The sequence below is a fragment of the Podarcis vaucheri genome (genome assembly GCF_965113315.1).
Source record: "Podarcis vaucheri genome assembly, chromosome: 9".
In the NCBI taxonomy this organism is placed as follows: domain Eukaryota; kingdom Metazoa; phylum Chordata; class Lepidosauria; order Squamata; family Lacertidae; genus Podarcis; species Podarcis vaucheri.
Window position 1 is genome coordinate 44,635,348 of NC_138767.1, and position 12,083 is coordinate 44,647,430.

Genomic DNA, 12,083 nt, shown 5'->3' on the forward strand with positions numbered 1-12,083 from the left:
CTATTTAGCTTGCCTTGCAGTCTTATTGGTGGTGGTAAGGTTTTATGGCGACTGCTCTGCCATATCCACAGCCCCACCAGCTTATTTCATGGTGGTTGCTCTGCCATGTCAAAAACCCTGCCAGGGTCAGCTTTCCACCACCATTTGGTTTGGTTTGGTTTGGTTGTTCATTCCCTTCAACTGATATCAGTGAGGGAGGGAGGAATCACTATGCCATCTTCAGGGCTGGTATAGTTCTTTGCCCTTTTCAGGGGCATGTCAGCAAAATGAGGGGACCTTGGATCTTGTGTCTCTAAGCCAGGCATCCCCAAACTTGGCCCTCCAGCTGTTTTGGGCCTAGCTAACAGGACCAGTGGTCAGGGATGGTGGGAATTGTTTTGTAGTTCCAAACAGCTGTAGGGCTGCCGAGTCTGAGGGTGCCTGCTCTAAGCCCTCCCCCCAAAAAAATTATCCACATTCTACCTGCCCTCTTTCACGCTTAACACCAGTGGGTATCTGTGCCCACAGATTTTAGCATCTTCTCGGGTAAAGTACATCACCACAGAAAAGCACTTGCACCACTTCAAATGGTCCCTTAGCAGGCCTTTGGCCAGCTTTAGGATTGCTTTGTTCATCTTTTAAAAGCAGAGGATCAACAGCAGTTGTATAGGGAGGGTGGGAAAGCCATCGAAAGCCAAAAGAAAGAGTAGATATGATTTCCAATGTGTGACAAGGAAACCCCTTCATCAAGGTGTTGTTGGTTAAAAAAAAAGAAATGCTTCTGAAGGACAGGTTGATGGGGGAGGGTTTTCCAGAGCAGCACACCTAAGCATTCCATTTCCTCTTTTTATTTTTATGGGGTGCTGTCTACCCTGTGGCTACAGCCCTGAACATTTCCCCAGTTTTATGTGAATGAGACAGCCCTGGCTTGTATAGATTGCTATGGTGCACCATAGCTGCCAGACAACAAAGAGCCTCAAATAATCAAGTTAGTTTTCAGTCAGAAATCACAATGGATGCAGTCGCTGCCACTACCTTTCAAGACGGTTAAACCATGAAAATCTGGTCACAGACCATGAGCATAATTATGCTACCGAATTAGGCTAATGACTCTGAATGGTATCAAGTCACTGGGACATATTTTATGTAATAACCTGAGATGCTTAGAAACAATAACAGTGGCTAATACTGCCTATTAGGTCGTGAGTCAGCCTGCATACTGAGTTAATCAAATGTGGCGCCTCAGAATTAGGACTTAAGTCCTAATTTACCATCTCAGTGTGCTTTGGTCCTGTGTACATTTGTGTAAATTGAGCTGCCCTTGGGATACAACTAGATGTGGCATTAGGAGATCTGGGACCAGAACTCCTGCTCTGTTTTTTTTGTTTTAAAGAAAAGGACTTTAATGGCAGCTGTGGGGTCAGGAGACTCTAATCAGGGCTGTGGGACTGGGCTCTGGAGTGATAAACCTTTCTCCCTGCCTCATTTTCCCAGTTAAACACCCACACAGACATTTAAGCTGCTAGTTACCCAGTGGGACAAAATATACGGGTACAGGTAGTTTCTATACAAAACTCAGTCAAATATATTTGTGGATACTGCTGTCAAAGTTACTGTGTGTATGAGCTGCACAATTTTAAGACCCAGTGACTTACAAGAGAAGGTGTTAAGCATGTGACCAAATATCACCAGTATAGATATTAAAATAATAGTTAGGATTACACATCACACGCCATGGATGCTAATGGGTGTGATGTGTAATCCTAACAATCCTTACCTAGACGTGCCGCTTAGCCAGGGTGATTTACTCCCATGCATGTGTGCTTAACACTGGGGCCTTAAAGTGCTAATCCTAGGTTGGACAGGGTCCACAACCGACTATTTAGTTCCGTCAATCCTGTTCATTTTTCATTTTGAATTACACACACCTTTAAATAACTCAAATGCAGTTAGTGATTCGTGTAACTGTATAATCTGCAGGTTTTGGAGTAATACTTCAATGGCAGTCTGTTGCTTCTGACACAGGAAGGTATTTTCTAAGACTAAGGCTGAAATCCTTGCTCCTGAGTTAACACATGGTTAGGATTCTGCTCCAAAACAGCTGCTCAAAGCAGAATGGCCTGATTCTGTTTAGAAGTGGGTTTATGCTAAAGGCTTGAGTCTTATGTGGGGGAGGGGGTCCATGGTAATCTGCCCCATTTACTACCATTCCTCTGAAAACATTTATTTTCCCCATTCCTACAGTAATGATATTCGGGGGGGGGTGTCCCATTTTTTCTAATTGCTTAGTGTGGGGAACAGATACATAGGAATATAGATAGCTATCAAGTTGAGACAGCTGGCCCATCTGTCTAAGTATTTTCAATACTAACTGGCAGAGGATTTCCAAGATTTCAGGAAGTAGTCCTACTTGGAAATGGCACAGATCGATACCTGGGACCTTCTACAATGCAAAATATATTTGCTACAGTCTTTCCAGGTATACCTGCAAGTATTCTTTGGGCAGGGAGGATAAAACCTAGGAAAAGAAGGGGTAACACCTCCCCCCCCGCCCCCGGGGAAATAATATGCATTCCCAATTAAAATATACTCTTTTAAATAAATACAGTTAACAAATCTAAAGACAGAAATGTATCAATGCACAAAGAAAAAGACTCAAAAACATTCTTTTGATGAGAGCTTCAAGCAGAAATAGACCCAACTTTCATTATATATTAGGGATTAGATAGATTTGCTCTGGTTTTTACAAGCAGCAAAAAGGGGGTAGGAACCAGCAGCAGTTGAACCACAGATATGAAAGTGACAGTTTAAAGTTCCTCAGTGAGGGAGAGGGGAAGATATTGACTTCTTTAAAGCATTGTGCTTGATCCCTGAAACTATATCATCTGTAGCGGGAGCTTTGGGAGCTATAGTCTTTCATCGTCACTGTCACTAATTTTCTTAAATGCTATGGGGCTCGCTTGCTTCAAAGAGGTCTTTGAAATGTCTGTATGCATGGTGGACATGGCTATTGTCTCATAGTCATCATCCCTAGGGTGGAAATCACAGAAGCGAAAGAAAACCTGCAAATCCCTCTGGAAGTTCTTGTTGAGGAACCCATAAAAGATGGGGTTCACGCAGGTAGAGATCATAGCCGTGAGGTGACAGATCAGGAACAGCAAATTGTGGCTGCAAGAAGCAACAGGTAGAATTTCATGGTTCCAGTCAAAGACTGTGTTAAAAACGGTCAGAGGGAGCCAGCACACCGCGAAGGCCACCACAATCGAGATGAGCATGATGTTGATCCTTTTCGTTTCAGTGGATCGGTATTTATTGTCTCTCATCTTATCCATCATGTTGCTCCTCCTTTTTAAGCGCATGTATATCTGCGGGAAAACAAAAATTCAAGAACAACTCTGTAACCTAAAACTGTGGATCCTACAGGCATTTCTTTGGAGGAAACAAGGAACGGGTAAGACACATCACGAAAGCAAAATTCTCTCTTACCTTTAAGTAGCAAATAAATATAAAGCAAAGGGGTCCCAAGTACTGTATCACCAAGAGAGCTGTGGTATACGAGAGCCTGATTGTCTCCAGTGGAAAGGAATCCAAGCACACATACTTCCCTTTGTATTCCTCTATCGTTAGATTGGTAAAAGGTTCGTCGGTCAGTATGTGATACACCAGAAAAGGCAAAGATGAAGCCACCGCTAGAGTCCAGATCGCAGCAATCCCTATGTAGGCATGTCTGTTGTTTGGCCTCCAGCCACGAGGGTTGATAATCAGCTGGTGGCGCTCAATAGCAATGAGGACCAAAGAGAAAACCGAGACTGTGATGGAGACACACTGCACAAAAGGGTTCAGCTTGCACATGGCCTCGCCAAAGACCCAGTGGTCCATTAAGGTGTAGACAAAGGTGAAGGGAAGACACATGATGGTGATGAGGAGGTCCGAAAAGGAAAGGTTGACAATGAGGATGTTTGTCACGTTGCGCATCTCCTTTTGTTTTAAGATGATGATGATCAAGGCCAGGTTCCCAGAGATGCCCAGAAGGATGACGGCCCCATAAGCCAGAGCCAAGGTGAACACCATCACCAAAGGCAAGTGACAGTCTTCATCCTCAAAGTGCACAAGTCCAGAAGCCTCCTTTGAGACATTCTGAATGGAATAGTTTCCTGCCGAGGAAAGAAGTGATGAATTCATGTTGGGTTTCCCCACACGCACACAACAATCTGGGCCCACGCTGAGCAGTGGTCTGAAACGGCAATCGGTTTCTCAGAAGCACATTCAAGGCGTTAATGTTGTTCTCCTTACACAAAGAACAGGCTCCCAGCAGAAGCTGCCACAGAAATGTTCATGCCATCAATAATGTACAACCTGCAAAGGCAAAAATAATGTACACGGATTTATTTTTCTTGGGTTTTCAGAAATGGAGGGAGTTTTTTTGTACTTTATTGGAAAACCAGGGACCTTCTTAATCACAGTTGGAATATTTATTCCCCCTCACTGCCAGGAATAGGCTATTGTTTTCTATTATGGAGTGGCTATTTAAACCTGAATTTTCACTGCTGAGCTAATATTCAGAAGGGACTGTAGGGCTATCAGTTGTGTGTCAAGGCCCCAAGCCAGCCCCCCATAAGAAATAAATTCACACTAACACAGAATTTTGGTTTAAGTTTAATGGGCAAAATTTAGGCCACAACTTTATTGAGTGGTATTGGCTTAGGCATTGGCAGTAGACTATATCTGACTCCTGCCTACCTTGCAGGGAGTCATGAAAGGGTAAACCACCAAAAGAGGTGCCATATCAGGGGAACCCACCTGCAGCTCTCCTACATGTTCGCAGAGTCCTGGCATGGCCCCAGCCCCTCAAGTGGACTTTAGACAAGATCCAGGCCCCAGATTCCTTTGACGGAATAGCCTTGGACATGGAGGGGCAGGTGATGGCTGACCTGCCGTCCCCCACACATCAATAAGCCAATGCCTAACCGCCTAACCTTACAAAGTTGTGACGATTGCTAAGAGGGAGGCGAAAACCAAGTGGCCAATGCCAGTCTGCCAAATGGAAAAATTGCTACCTGGCCCCCGTCCCAAGACAGGCAACCAACCAAAGTCCAAAGCAAGGCCAGAGCGCACCTAAAATAAAAGGGCAGGTGGATGGGTGTTTGGGAGCTCAAAGCAGGTGCGCAGCACACGATGCACTGCCGCTCATATACCACCACCCCCACACAATCACCTCTCTCAAAGTGATTGGCCAAGGAGGCCTGGGATGATTGTGGTGCCACCCTGGCGTGGAAGGCCTCACTCCACCTACACTGGGGGGTGGGGTGGAGCTGTATTGAGGGCCTGCCCACAACCAGGATCGTTTTTAAGATGATCCAACTTCTCATTCCCTACAGCAGGCCTGGCTAACCTATGGTGCCTCCAGATTGCATTGGAGTACAACTCTTATCATCCCTAACCATTGGCCATGCTGATGGGCACTAGAATCCTACAACAACTGAACACCCACATGCAAAGCTCCCCTGCCCTGCACAGAGACAATATTAATTAGACCTACATCTTTGTACCCAGAGAAAGGATTCCTCTTTGCACAAAGCTTAATTGCAATGCACTGCACCCAAAGACAACAAGCAATATCAGGTTAACTCACAGGCATCTGGCTGAAAGTCATTCCTGGGGTGCGTTTCCCAAGGACTTTGAGACAATAACCACGGGAGATCTACACATGCTGCTAGTTTTAGTGCCCAATGTTAAGCATGTTTACCCAGAAGCAGTGCTGGATTAACACACAAGCTACGTAAGCTGCAGTTTAACACCCCCTAGAAACTAAATTTCAACTCTTACATAAATTATTTCAAAATCAAAGGGAGCAGGATGAAGAAAATCTGAAACCAGACATTACTGTTCTGTTGTGTGTATACTTAATAACTATGCAATTATTGGTCATATCACATACAGAAATAACCACAATTAATATCAAAATTTCATTCGGCCAGGTGTCCATAAACCGTCAAAGAGCACTGGTGGCAGACCATACCAGGCTTGACTGGAGGAATTATTTGACCTAATCATAAATTAGTCTCATGTCAATTTCAAAGGTTCTTTTAAAAAAATCATACAAGTGATTTAATTTTGATGCCATGTGTAAAACACACCTAGTGCATATTGTGTTGTTTCTTCCAGTGAATAAGTGTTATAAGTGCTCTTGCGTTGCTGGAACACTAAGTCTTCAAATATGCTAACTAAGAAATCATAAGGCAGCTTCACTTAAAGTTATTCCACATGCAAATAGGCTTATTGCAAAAATATTTGTTTTAGTTAGATTGTTTCATTTTTGGCTGCCTCCTTGCCTATGTGGTGGAATGTCTGCAAATATAAAAGCCTGTTGTTTCTATTTTCATTGTCCTTTCTGTTGAAATAATAAACATTTTTGAGTAATGCCCTGGGGCCTCTTAAACTTGACACAACCCTGCTCAGAAGTAAGTACTACTGAGTTGAAATGCAATTTTCTGCCAAGTAAGTGTGTCTAAGGTTACAACAGCGCAGCCTAATATAAGAGAGCCTCAACAGGAAATCTATCATTGTGCCAGCATAAACCCGCAGATGAGTTACGATTAAGAATGATGCATTATTTTCTGACACTCACTTCAAGGGTTTAGCTGCCATAATTTGGAATTCAGGCTACACGGTCACATATAGGAATTTTTCTATAGACCCAGAGCATGCGAGATTCCAGCAGCAAGAACAGTTTAATGATCAAACCGAGTACTTCTTGAGTACTAACAAAACAACACATAACACATTCTTGGCCAGTTCAAAGCACTTATTCATTCGGAAAGGTCACGGAGCAGAGAAACACCAAGCAATCATCAATCTCATTCACATTAGGAATAATATTGCAGGTCACTGTGAGAAGCCCAATCCTCAAAGAAATCAAATGGAGGGGGTCAGCCCACTGAAAAATTTCCAGCCACCAGTCAGGCTGAGAGCTCATGGAAGTTCTCTCAAAGGTGAAGACTCCTTGCCCTTCAATATCATCCTAATGCAGGATTAGCCAATGTGGTGCACTGCAGAGGTTGTCACAGACTACAACTCCCATCACCTCTGACCATTTACCACCCCGGCTGGGGCTGATGGAAGTTGTAGTCCAATATCGGGTCACCACATTGCCTACCCTTGTCTTAATGTCACCAGAATTCAAAGACCATGATCAAGATGTATTCCTTGGTTCTTCAGTCACATTGCAAAAACATGAAGTTTGACATGCACTGCAGAGTTAAAACGACAAGCGCCTAGAATTCTGCATACAGATATAGGTTCAGATGATTGAAGTTAATTGCTAAGTATTTCATTCCAATAGATGTTGCTACAGGTTTGTTTTGTTTTTAAATTTGTTCCTGTTCTTTATATTGTAATGTACAGCAAATGTCAGTGGAGCAGCACGGTTCAGAATAAATTCAATACACATACAAAACTGAAAACATTTTACATTGACTCTAAGGAGAGGGGTTAAAATGACTTGTGACTGACCCAGCTGAACACAGGGCAGCAGATATATATGATGGTCCACTGGAGGTGTGGTAAACCTTTTGGGTTTGCCTCCTTTCTGCCTGCCTGCCTGCCTGCCTGAGATCTCAAAGACAGAAGGGCACAATGCAATAGATTGAGGACTGCATTTAGATTGGTGGGTCACTAGTTGTAAATGCCTGAGATTATAGATAGATAGATAGATAGATAGATAGATAGATAGATAGATGATAGATAGATAGATAGATGATAGATGATAGATAGATAGATAGATGATAGATAGATGATAGATAGACAGACAGACAGACAGATAGGTAGATATAATGGAACTATACTTTCAGTTCAAGGATCTAATTAGCTATGATAAGCACCTGAGTGGCTGTCACACACACACACACACACACACACACACACCCGGCCCCCAGATCTCCTTGGAGCTTGCTGCCACCTTGTCAGTCCCCTATTTCTTCTCCATCCACCTCACAAACCACCACAGCACGAATCCTGTGCTTTGTGCTTTGGATTCTCTCCCCCCCCCCCCACACACAAACCAGCCTCCCTAAGCCACCCACAATCTGAACTGGGATCATAGCCTGAGGGGGAGGGGAGAGTTAACCCTTTCTTTCTGAGCCATTTCCATACCAAGCCCCCACCCCACCCCCATTACCTTTAAAAAAAACAACCCCATACTGTATTGTGTTTCTGACCTGGATCATGCCCCACACACTTTTAAAGTGGAGAATTCCAAGCAGGGCTTCAGAGAGAGAGAGATTTAACTTGCCATTGGGTTTGGCACTGATCTAGTCAGTGGTGACTGGTACCCACTGGGAGAGAAGGCAAGGAGACCAATAGGCAGAGCCTGATGATGATGATGAAAGCGCTACAAGGGGCAGGATTCTGACAGTCAGTGCTACCCCCTGGAGTGCTTCTAAGTAAGTAATAAGTAAGTAAGTAATCACCCTAATGGGTCAACCTCCACTATATATATCTTTTGTCTTGTGACCTACTCTGAACCTCTTCTTTTTCTTTACTCCCCTTTACTCCCACTTAAAAAAAAAAAATGCTTTTGGCCATGCTCTTTTCAGCTACCAAGAGACAGGCGCCCAGTGCATTGGAGCAGAGTTACTCCAACGGTTCTTGCAAGCAGTCTCCTTCCCTAGTTAATATTCCAGCTGGCCCCCGGAAGAACAGTAGGGGGCCGAGCACAAATGAGCTATCCTGGTTGCTTTCATCTCTGGCAGAACTGCTGTCTAGCAGGGATAGGGCAGCCACTGAGGAGACAGGAACAAAACGAAAAGGATTCAAAATTAAAGAGGATTTGAGGAGGGAAAGAGCAAATCAATATTTATCCATAGAACTCAAATATACACACAACAGAGCAATCTCTTGCCATTTATGAAGAGACAGGATAGAAAGACGGAATCAATGGAAACTTAAACCAGCAATTAATTGACCCACATTTGATGCAATCAATAGACCGCAAAGCCTTGTGGGGTATTTTCCCCCCTCTTCTGAAACCTCTTCATGCAACTTAAGTTTCCCCTTAAATGGAAAGGCTTGAGCTGAAGGCTGAGTTTACCAAGGCAGCCCACAGCCTTGATCCATAAGAGCACCTAATTTTCATTGGCTTATATCACAGATGGGGAACCTTTAGCTCGTGGGCCAGAGGTGGCCCGTGGGTCCCTCCAACCTGGCCCACAGCCTCTCCTCCACAGCCCCTTGCCTGTGCTTAAAAGGGGAGCTGGTGCTAAAGAAACATGACTGCTGCCCAGTGGGGTGAGAAGAGAATACAGTGGTACCTCGGGTTAAGTACTTAATTCATTCCGGAGGTCCATTCTTAACCTGAAACTGTTCTTAACCTGAGGTACCACTTTAGCTAATGGGGCCTCCCGCTGCCACCACGCCGCCGCCAGAGCACGATTTCTGTTCTCATCCTGAAGCAAAGTTCTTAACCCGAGGTACTATTTCTGGGTTAGCTGGGTCTGTAACCTGAAGCGTATGTAACCTGAGGCACCACTGTACAGCTGGAGAGGAAGAAGGGAATAAAATAGTACATTCCAGCCATACTAGAAGAGTCACAGTTTCACACACACACACACACACACACACACACACACACACACTTCCATTCAGGCACTATCAACTTTCAAGGAAGGCACATTTCAGCCAGGCAAAAGTACTTGTGAGAGAAAGAGCAAAACTGGTGAGGGTCTGAGGCTTAGGAAGGGGAGGGAAGAGTCCTGAGGATTAGATAGGGAGGCCTACATTCAGCCCCTAAGCCTGAGCTTCCCCACCAGCTTAAGCCCAAACCAGCTTCAACGGTCTTTGGAGCTTGCTGGCTGCCCTGTTACTTGCCTCCGAGCTCTGATAAACAAACTAGCTTCATTTCTTGTGGTCAGCAAATGCAACATTGATGACGAACATGAAAGCTACAATAGTGGAAGTGTGGTAGAAGAAGACATGGCATTTCAACCAGGGAGGTTATCATTCACCAGCATCCACTACATGCCCTCCAACATTTCTCTGTTGAAAACAGAGACGTCTCATTCCATAATGATAATTTTACTATTTATACCCCACACATCTAACTGGGTTGCCCCAGCCACTCTGAGCAGCTTCCAACATATATAAAAATCTAATAAAACATTAAACATTAAAAAAACCACCCTTCCCTATACAGGATTGCCTTCAGACAGCTTGGGGGTCAAATAACTCCATACCGTCCAATAAAAATAGGGACATCCTAAGGAAAAGTGGTACATTCTGGGATCAAATCAGGAACCAGGATGGCTTCTGTAAATCTGGGACTGTCTCCTGAAAACAGGGACACTTGGGGGGTCTGCCACTGTGGTGTGTCTGGGTTTTTAACAGGAAGCCTAACACAGGAGGTAAGATGAACCAAGCGCCCAAGCAAGATTTCAGTAACAGGACTTAGATTTGGACTAGAAAGCAGAGCCTCTCTGCATGGAGAAAAGGTGAGCTTCTCCATTTAAAAGAAGACCTAAGCTGGGGGGGAAACTGTAAAGACCTAATGAAGAGAGCACAGCAGAGGTTACATTTTCTGAGAATCCTCCAGAAAAATAATCTCTCAAAGGACCTGTTGATGGCATTCTACCATTGTACTGTTGAGAGTGTATTAACTTATGGTCTGTGTGTGTGGTTTGGGAGCTGCACAGTCAGGGGGGGGAAACAATGCTGTCCAGGGTTGTAAGGACTGCAGAGAGAATAATTGGGTGCACTCTTCCCACCTTGGATCAAATCTATGCTCCAGGTGTCATAAGAAGATAGCTGTCAACGTTTCCCTTTTTTTAAAGGGAAATTCCCCTATTCCGAATAGGATTCCTTGCAAGAAAAGGGAAAAGCTGACAGCTATGCATAAGAAAGCGGCAGAGATAGTGCAGGACAGTACGCACCCCGGAAATGATCTCTTTCAGGTTCTGCCTTCTGGAAGAAGGTACAGGGTTATAAAGACTAGGGCTAGCTGCCTGAGAAACAGTTTTTATCCAAATGCGATTTTGGTTTTAAACACAGTGTAAGGTAGTCTCTGTGGGAGTATATTGTATTTAATTATGGGGTATCAGAGTTTTTAGGGGGCTAACCAAGCTGGGATAGCTGGGATAGCAGGCTTTGGTTTTTGAATGTCTGATGTAGATTTTTTCAATTTCGTTGTTCTGTATGGGACAATGACAATAAAGATTATCGTATCTGTCAGAGCTGCTACCAGGTCCCAGCTCACATAGGACCACGCCACACAGCGTCCACTTTAAAAGAGTCTTTATTGAGTTACAGGTTTCATTTCCGAACTGCAGCGTGCAGCTCTACACCTTCTGCTCTAGGTCGGCGAAGACCCGTCTGAGTCCCCGCCTCTTGCACACCAGCTTAATACCCTAGCCTTGCTCCACCTCCTTCGCCTCTCCCTACGTCTCTGGGTCCTTCTGCCCCCCTGGGCCTCCTCCCTTCTACTCTCCTCTGACGCTGACCCCCCTGATCCTTCTGCCTCCTTGCGGCGGGCTTTAGGACCTGGCTCACTCTCCGGGCTGCTTACTGCTCCAGCTTCCGCTGCATTTGAACTTGGCGCGCGCGCCCAACTCTCTACTTTCCTCTTAACCGTTGCCTCGCTCTCTGAGGAGGGCGTGACCACCCCTGACTCGTGCCCTCCCTCCTGCTGACAGCCTCCGGAACCCGATGCCTGGCTACCTTCCTCCCTGCTGCTCTCAGTCTGGAGCGTGGGTCCCGACTTCCAGCTGCTGCCGCCCTCAGTTATGAGCGTGGGTCCCGACTTCCAGCTGCTGCTCTCTGAATCTCCTCTGTTCCCTTCCTCCTGGGGTGTCCCCCCGGATCCCCCCCTTGCTCTGCTCACTGGGGCTCCCTTTTGGGAGTCCTCTGACTCACTGCTTAGGCTTGGAGATCTCGGGTCGTCATCATCACTCATTCTCCCTTCGGCTTCCTCCCCCTCGCTCTCTGTTTCCACCCTTCTCTGCGTCTCTGCTTCTGAACCCCTGACATCCATCCCCCCCTCGAAGCCCCCCCTTCCCCCCTCCCCGCTGTCAGGTGTGGGTGCTGGGCGCTCCATCATCATGGGAGGGAATGCTGGA

At 45.4% G+C, this 12,083-nt stretch overlaps 1 protein-coding gene across 2 annotated transcripts in view; it reads right to left on the reverse strand.

The window, feature by feature from the left end:
* NPY1R (neuropeptide Y receptor Y1) overlaps positions 1 to 12,083 on the reverse strand; it is a gene marked incomplete at its 5' end in the record, with an annotated part of 23,820 nt that continues 11,737 nt past the window's right edge. The window contains 2 exons of one of the 2 annotated variants that reach the window (XM_082237254.1): positions 1 to 3,344; positions 3,466 to 4,133. In XM_082237254.1, the coding sequence (XP_082093380.1) occupies positions 2,886 to 3,344; positions 3,466 to 4,133 (1,127 nt within the window). In that variant the 3' untranslated portion in view covers positions 1 to 2,885. Of the gene's footprint in view, positions 3,345 to 3,465; positions 4,336 to 12,083 lie in introns of both variants that reach the window. The other variant, XM_082237255.1, reaches the window with a different exon arrangement.